Source organism: Tigriopus californicus, chromosome 11, assembly GCF_007210705.1.
Source record: "Tigriopus californicus strain San Diego chromosome 11, Tcal_SD_v2.1, whole genome shotgun sequence".
NCBI classification, from domain to species: Eukaryota; Metazoa; Arthropoda; class Copepoda; order Harpacticoida; family Harpacticidae; genus Tigriopus; species Tigriopus californicus.
The window spans coordinates 9,789,290-9,798,484 of record NC_081450.1 but is presented as its reverse complement, the minus strand read 5'-3'; the positions used below and the strand labels follow the sequence as shown (position 1 = coordinate 9,798,484).

The following is a 9,195-nucleotide window of genomic DNA, read 5'->3' as shown; positions in this document are numbered from 1 at the left end:
GAGGCCGAGGCTGAACCCGGATACGGATATGGCGGTTATGGTGGCTATGGACATGGCGGTTATGGCCGCAGCTATGGTGGATACGGACATGGTTACGGCAAGCGCTCCGCTGAGGCCGAGGCTGAACCCGGATACGGATATGGCGGTTATGGTGGCTATGGACATGGCGGTTATGGCCGCAGCTACGGTGGATACGGCCATGGTTATGGCAAGCGATCTGCTGAAGCTCAGCCTGGATATGGTGGTTATAGGAGCTATGGCGGTTACGGTCATGGCCGTAGCTACGGTGGTTATGGCCATGGATACGGCTACGGCAAGTAATTTCTATAGTCTAAATGTGACTGACAAGGAAACGCTCACAAACCACCCTGAAATCACTCACATGTCCCACGACATACTTGTTATTGACCTGGAAATACATCTCAAACTTGTTGAAAATTTTCACTTCCTTGTTGTCATCTCATCTTTTTGTTATATCTTATATCTGTGAGTCAAATGTTTTTTATTCGATAAGGGATGTTGCTTCATTAATGAAAGAAGGTTTGAGTCACATTTTGAAGCGCCTTTTTCTCAATTGTTAAACCGAGGATTGTTGAATCGAGATCCAAAGTTGGAGCCAAAGTTACAATTCTGTGATTTGGTGTGCATAGTCTAGCTATGTCAGAGAGCATTTTGGATTGAAATCTTCACAAAGTAAGTGGAAGCTGATTTAGAGATATGCAAACCTCTTGAAATGTTTGGGCTGTCTCAACTTCTCCATTTTGAGATATTATAGGATTTTAATTCCATTCCCGATTAAAGAGGAAATATTTCCTACGATTTCATTATTAGTAATTGTGTTACCACTGCCCTGTTGGTGAATGTGACCACCTTTTATCTAGCATGCTCCTTCTTCAGGCAGCGGCATAGCATATTGAAGAATACTTATCCACTATATCGGTTTCTAGGTGTCTGAGATTTCAAACTTATGCTGGCCTTCACTTAGACGGTCCAAGAAATGACGGCTTCATCTCTCCGTCTAAACAACGGACAGGGGTACAAAACCATCCATATTTCCCAACACATTTGAGTCACCGCAACTTTGGAATTGACCAACTCGCACTTGAAAGAACACTAAAAAGGAGAAGGCGGCCAAAAATAAAATTTCGCTCGGAATGTAGAGGAACGGCAGAGCGGTAGTCCAAGAAGCAAACGCTACTTTGAAGTAGTTATTTACTTATATTTGAAGTGCATATCAGATACTTTCTCCTCGAAAACATGAAACAATTTCCAAAGCGTCAATTTGTTCTAATCCATGTATCTGTGTTGCTAATCAGGAAGCAGGCTGCACGTTCACTCATGAGTGCTCTGTCACATGGTGGCCGGGCAGTCAATAAGGTGTCTTTCATCGAGTTGGATTGCCTTCAAGCTGGCTACGCAGCTTGGGAAAAGTACGCATTGGGGTTCAATTTACCACTTCATTGAGGTTTTGAGCGAAAGTACTTTCGCCTCCGTTGTTCAATTAGATGCGCATCAGGGGCACAACAATCACTGCCTTCCTCCCTCCCTCCCTCGCCGTTCTTTACTTTCGTTTCGAACGTACATCACATATTCGTCTCTCACATCATTGGCCATGTGTTGTTGGGCTCATGCAAACAATGCAAAAGCCGAAAGCATGGAAGGGCCAAGTCTATTCAAACTTTGCATTCCCATATGATTCGAACTCATGTATCGAATTGTCTCTTCGAATGCTTCCGGATTAAGTGAGCGTCGACATCGAAATCAATTCGGACGAGACTAGATTTGATCAATCATAATGGCTTCAGCTCGTAATGCACTATGTTGGTCGCTTCGTTTTGAGCATCTGAAGTTCCCGGGGTCTGATTGAATTGGTGTCAATCGGATGACTTATCTTTCGATCATTAGAGAAATGACAAAGTGTCTTCTTGGCTGCAATTTTAAGGCATAGATGTAGGCTAGGTGTTAGCTGTCCTGAGCATTTTATTCCATGGATAATGCAAAGGTCAACTAAATAGTCCTCGGAGAGACGACGAGACTTTTCACGTCATTGGGTGCAACGGAGCGCAATCTCTTTGTTTGTAAAGAACCGTCTCACAGCCTTTGCCTTATTGTCAGGGACTGACCTTTCAAAACGTCTGGATTGACTCGCTAGAGCAACAAACGAATGAAGAAGGGCTTTTGTCTCCTTCGAGGCGTTCTCAATCGCTCGAACATCAGCAAAGAATCAAAGGGCAAGCAAGCCATTCCTGCACATGGATCAATTAAGGCTTTCGTCTGCGAGGATTGTACGTACTTTTAGTTGAATGATTTCCCTCGGGTCAAGCCTGCTTTGAGGCAACCAAGTATGCTGAATCCCGGGTACACAATCTCGCTTTTCTTTGCAACCATCCATTTCTCAAGTTGTTTCCAGAGGTTGGGCATTTCCATTTCCCTTTTCTTTACTCGACAGGCCATTCTTCGTAGACAAAATACCATCAATTTCCTGGATCAGTAAACCGGTTGATCCGTGGCTTGAATTGTCCGACTCTGGCTAACATCCATAGAACATCCTTCTCAGAGAGTAAAACGAAAGCGTGGGCTTTCCTTGTGTATATTGTTATTTCTTGAGCCACAACCACAAGTTTTACAAGATTTATTCTTGCTGACATTTCTCTTGATGATGCGTGAAGAAGGAAGCAATCAACAAGATCTCGTCGCATCCAATACATCTTGCATCTCATCAGTTTGAGCTGAGTATAAGATAACGGGATATTTATAAGTGTTTGACTTGCGGCTTATTTAAAAAAAAAATAATGGTGGCGATTTTTGCACGTCTTTGACCACCATGCATTTTTGCTCTATCTTTTCTAGCAGTTGCAATCTTTTTGTGTTATAACTGTCAAGGAAGGCATCCAGAAGCATAATAAACATGCCGCCATGAACGTATTCGAGGAACGCAAGTGGGTCATTTGTCCGGAAAAGTACGACGCTCATTTCCGAGGCGTTTTTCCTTGCTATTTTTCCTAAAGAGGCATTGGACTTTCATTTGGTCCACTGAATTGCTAAGGAGCTTTCTAAGCACGAACTTGCAAAATGTTTGCTCCAACGCACCACGATGGACCTTCAATCCTCTTCAAATGGTCAGTTTGACCATAAAAAGGATGATATAGGCCAAAAGTAAACCTAAGAGTTAGATATGAACAGCACACTTAATCAAAATTACGAGGCAAGTCTGAAAAAATAACGTATGTTGGCTATAGATTTGGATTTATCATTTCATCAGCCAACTTTCGAAAAGTTCTACACACAAAAATAATCTAAAAATACCGAATGCAAATTGAAGTTTCTATTGTTGCCAAGAGAATACATCTCAACTTATTTTTGTTTGAAAGGATACATTTCGTCGCACCCTTTTGCACAGTGACCGACAAGTGGCCACTGGATTGGATTTATGTATGCCTCTTGTTATCCGCATTTTCCTTCAGGTGAGATAAAAGGTGAAAATTGTTGGGGGGTGGGGTCTTTTCCTATTGCCTTTCTGTGTTTCTCAAGACATACGAGTATGGCCAAAAATTCTCTTGATTTCTCGATTTTACCAACCGAGACCGAGAGTAGTCTGCATAGTGAGCCAAAAACGAAAGCTGAGGGAAAATGTCGGGTTTTTTTTTGATTCATGGTTGCCACCGTAGTATGAAAAGGGTGTTTGTAACCAAACTTACTGTTACACGTTAGTATGTTAGGACAACACACGGATCTATTTGCATCATGATATTATCGTTGAAGATGAAACATGCCATCTATGATTCTCGCTGTGAGGCTTGTTATCATTTTCTTGCCGGTTCATTAACTCTCTACTGATTGATTCTCGCGTAATTACCAACTGACAATAGACTCTTTCATCTTTATCAGGCATTTCTTAGGAGGGACGAAATTGCTCATCGAACATAATGATAAACTCACACTAATATGCTGCGTTTTTACTCTACAATGTGAGGGCTCTGAAGCGACAAAGAGCTCTCATGGCCCTCTGGGATTTCATTCCGTATGCGCCCGAGTCTAAGCTATTTCTACTGTCAACAAGAAACAATGGAGCTGCAAAGAAACAAAAGCTTCCACTCCCTCCATAACATCTTTCTTGAGGGCCCATGGGGAGATGATAGTCTTACATAGGAACACAACCACCATCAATGGTTTCGCCACTTATGCGTCCTTTCTGCTTCTCGAGCGCTTCTTTTCTCGCTAGTGTAACAATGAATACAGAATGTAATATGTAGTGGCACAAGATTCCGACACCTTGGTTACTTCACATTGCTGGAGGCGATGGATCTGGGAACACGAAGAACGCTGCAATAAGTTGTCGGGCCTCAGAATGGGGACAAAGAAGGGACATTTGGTCTTGTCTTGTTATCTAGGGATGGGCTACCCACATTGAATGTCATTGGATCTCATTATTCTACATGGTGAGTTGGAAAAGGGGGGACAACTAGTGCTACACCACCACCTACTTCGACGAAAATGGTCCCTTGCCACTGTGCCTCAAACTTCGCACAAAACTTGGAAAGAAAGTAGATATAGTTTTTCAAGGACCGATATTTTAACCGGTTCAAAAAATGAATCAAACGAACAGTAGAGAGAGAGAGAGAGCATTATCTCGATTTACATTCGGGTTAGCCGGCAAAAGCGAGTGATTATTTATCTGAATGCTAACGTTTTGTGGCATTTCATTTGGGAAGATTGCCTCTTGGATTTGTGTGTTTTCCAATTATATTCTAGTTTCTAATCTACGAAATTGCCTCGCGTCAAAAGTGTCTGCCCGAGATGAGAAGATGTCGTTTCCATGGGCAAATGATGGGAAGCATCCCATTTTCCATTTTCCTCATTGGGGCGGGCACATGTACAAGCATTTTGCATACATTTCGCACAATACTCTCCTCTTCCGGTCGGTCACTGGGGGGAAATTAAAGCGCTACATAGAACACTAGTGTCACAGGAAATGGCCTCAGTGCTCATCGGCCACAAGCAGCATGCATACAGTGGACAATTTATTTATGGACTGTTAGGTGAACTTAATGTGAACTGTAATTAGCAACTTTTGCTTATGCTGATTCGGTTGTCCGTTTTGAAACCAATATCTCGTCTCATTTTGTGGTAACGTTCTATGTCAAATAAAGTCTACTCGTTTTCATGGCGGATGCATGTCACATTATTTAAAATGTTTTTCGTCAACCTGGTTGGACGGAGCCATCATCGAAACTATCAGTTATACTTTCTATAGAGAAGGCGTTGTGTTCAAAGTTGGCTCGTAAGCACAATTTGTGGCGTTGCTGAGGGCTCCTAACTTGACGCGACTAAACTGCTTGTCGTCTGATCACATTGCTTTTGTCTCACCCCTCAGTCTCAAATTGAAGCACGCGTATTTGTTGGACAAGAGGAAAAGGGAAAAAAATCTTACTTGACATGTTTTGTCATCCAGGCAAACTTTTTATTTCACTCTCTATTTAATGGTGTTGTTGTGCCAGGAGCAGCTCTGACTAGACAAGATCGAAGTCAAGCAGCAAATCGTCGATTTGCGCAGGAAGAACTCGTCAGTAATTGGTTGTAGCATTCCTGGACAAAGACATTCCCACCAACGTTGGGTGAATGTGGCTTTGGCCGACTCGCTGAGGACTTTCTCCGCTAATTTTAAAGACCCATCCATGAACGATGAACTTAAAGCTAACGACGTCCTTGGGAAATAAAATGTTATCCAGTATTGTGAACTTACCTTGGCATTCTCGTGCTCTCCGTTGATAGTGAAATAGAAAAGGAATCCCGAGAACCAAACAACAAAAGCAGCCACGAGGCACTTGAGATTTCGTCGCATCATTGAGTCAAATCTCCTGTGACTTCACACCACTCTGACATACGAGTTCGACCCCGGAGATAAGATCAAGAGCAACAATAGCGATAACAAAAATATCAGCACTGTGGCAGACAGTCAATAATTTCTTTGCATGCTTGTTTTCACCGATCTTGGGGCATCCATAGTCAGCACAAGATCTTATGACGAACCATCTCATGCACTAGCATGCGTGCGCACTGAAGACTGAGGAAGACGGGATCGAGGAAATCCTTCAAGATTTAAGGACAGATTGGGAAATCTCCTCCGACTTCAGGTGTTGGTCAGTCACTGACGGAAGGAGTGAGTGTGTCCGCGATGAGAAGCTAAAGCAAGAGTCGGGGATCGAGAACTAACAACAGATTGTCAGCATGAGTTTCTCCCGAACGCTTCTTCTCCGTCCAAGGGATTGAACCAACTGACATTGCCATGAAGTAAGTTTGGCAAAAGAAAACAAAAGTTACACCAGCACTAGATGAAACGACTGAACTCGTGGTAGTTCAGTAGTACTAGTAGTGGTGGTGGCAGTGATGGTAGTGGTGGTGGTGGTGAGAGTTTTTGTGTGAGCGATCTTCATTCAGAAAATACGAGTCCAGCCAGCCAAGGAGGAGCAAAGAAGAGTTACTAGAGGCATGCGTTTGTATGGACTGCTATGATGTGTGGATGAAATGAAGTCAGTGTAGCTGGCGCATCAGAGATAACGAACGAACATAGCAAAGTCTCCGTCCTCACTTAATTTGGATTCCCGAGGACAGGCATGCCATCGACCGATCGAATCATGGAAATGACGAGCATGCCGGACAAGCTGCCGAAGGCATCATTTTTCTCTTGATCTTGAACATCGTGGTCGTCAACAACGGCATGAACGAATATACTGACGACCCCTCAACACACGACTTTTCTCGTCAGGATTGTCTGCACCGACCAATTTGGTGCCAACGAGATTGTCCCCGATTCATGTCAACAATTCGCACGATGGCAAATGCGATTTGACGCCTAATTTCTCATAATGCAAGAGGAAGTGCCAGATCCTCTACGTCACTTTCGTCACTAATGGTTTTGTTCCTTGAGATATTTTGAAGGAATTCTCTGAGGCGAAAAAACAAAGATTGTTTAGTTGAACCTCCTCAACAACGGGGACTGATCATTTCCATTTCCTGCAGATTGTTCCACATCGGATTAAGGAGCGGCAGAGTAACTCTCCAGCCTTCCACATCCTTCACACCGGTATCCTTCCAATTAGGCGCCATAATCACCCACCAATAAACTTGGAATGAAGCCTCTCCACTGGCCTTCTGGCACGAGTTGTGTTTACTTCTTGGGCCCACAGTCGGAGACGTTCAACGACGAGAGCTTAAGAACAACAACCAAGGATGAGAGACAAGCTTGTCTGCTCCCGATATTTTCTTGCCTTCTCGATTGTGGTGGGCACACTTCGACGATAACGACGCCGAACGACTACCACACTGAATACTGAGTCGGGGGGGGGGGAGGGGGGACCCACATGCTGGCACATATAAACAGCCAAAGAGTGCTTAGAGGGCGAAAAAGAGAACGAGGGAAAGACAGGGGGAAATCTGAAGGGAGTGCGCGATCCTACCGGTTCCTGCAGTTCCTTCCCCTTCCTCTCTATGTAGTAGACCAGAGGACCAGAGGACCAGAGGACTAGACGGAGGAAGCAAAGGCCATTTCACCGTTGTTGGGACGGCCTCTCTATTCTCAAAGCGAAATGTGTGTCCTCCTAGCTTGCGACCCACCAACCTCGTCCTGCTTCTTCTCTTTCTCCTGCTTTTCCTTCCGTGTTCCGGCTCTTGAGGTTGGGGAGCCGAGGCTGGCTTACGTGCTACTCTACTACGCTCGTACGTACTACATGCACAGAGACTTGGCATAGAGAAAGGAGTTAACTTGCTTACAAGTCGAATAAGATCGACAATGGATAGAATGCGGGTGCACTTGCAGGGTACCACCGAAAAGAAACCATGATGATGGGTGGCTACTCTAAAAAAAAAAGTTTACATCTGGTGCATTGCATCTTATCAAATGCATGCTGCTGAGGAGGAGAAGAAGAGCCGCCCTTCCGCAGTCCTTCATAAAATGAAGAAGCTTAGACGTAAAGAACGCATCGCACTACCGCAAGCAAGAGACCTTCCGAGATGATAATCGAGTTGGATCCCATGCTCCATATTTCGTGACACACTTGCTCGTGTGATGCATCATTCCTCGAGTCTGGCTATGTTCACTTCGACATGCTTGGGGTCTTCAGAATTTCCTAGAGGACTGGCGATAATTGTATCAAGGGCAACTCAAAACAAGAACCGTGTCTTCAGTTTGTATCATGAGATCAACTTATTATCCAGAGGCGCTATCCGTTTGTCGATATCAAAGAGATGCTTCAGTGCTAAGATAGGTTTCAGCTTGTACATATTATGGCTTTAAAGGGTTGCTGTCGTATGCATTAGGCTGAGATATGGCATTTGTGGCTGGAATGCCCCAGATCACATTCTGTGACTGCCTTTTGACACGAAGCAGGTATTAGCTTTAATCGAATACAAGACGTAGTACATTATGAGTGTAGGTGCCAGAAAAGCCACACTCGCATGTCATCAATAGACTTCTTCATACGTGCCAAAATAAAGACCATGCTCCAAACCAAAATATTTCGAGCTGTAAACTGGGAACCCGAGGAGGATTCCTTTTGATGAATTCAAGGGGAGTTTTTGTTGCTACTTTGCCAAACATGAAGTGCATGCTTCCCCTTGATTTCAAGAGTAAACATGGTTCAAGCCTCGGAGTTCTGGGCACCTCAAAGGTTTAGCAAATAAAAAGTCGTTGCTTTGATGTAGGAGATTTTGAAACTGAAAATGGCAACTAAATTTGCCAAAATACTCCTAATATACGAGGACATTCATGAACGAACAATTGCCCCTTGCCTGCAGGGTTTGTTTCTGTTCATTTCTAGGCGTTGATTAGCTACCCAGGATTAACTTCAATACAAATGTTTTGTTCGTCGGAGGAGATTGTCGCAAATGGCAACCGCAATGTGAAGGTATGGCATGAAACAAAAGTTCTGACTAATCAATATGCTAATGCTAGGTAAACGTATCATCGCACACCTACTCAGCAGGGAACATTTCTGCACATCAATTATGAAATAAACAAACAACCAACCGCGAAAAGGACCCGTCAATGCATAAGTTAAATCCACACACCCTTCGGACATGAGTACTAGCTTTCGAAATACAAATACATTCGTACATTTTAAGCCATGATGAAGGCTTGTTTTTATACGGATTTCAAAGCTATCCGTACAATTATTTCAAAATAGAATTCCAATTTTG

The 9,195-nt window shown here is 43.6% G+C and overlaps 1 protein-coding gene across 1 annotated transcript in view; it reads right to left on the bottom strand.

The window, feature by feature from the left end:
• LOC131889789 (polypeptide N-acetylgalactosaminyltransferase 2-like) overlaps positions 1–7,316 on the bottom strand; it is a 31,183-nt gene extending 23,867 nt beyond the window's left edge. The window contains exon 1 of the mRNA XM_059238972.1: positions 5,744–7,316. Coding sequence (XP_059094955.1) covers positions 5,744–5,845 — 102 coding nt within the window. The 5' untranslated portion in view covers positions 5,846–7,316. The remainder of the gene's footprint in view (positions 1–5,743) is intronic.
• Positions 7,317–9,195: the final 1,879 nt, after the last annotated feature.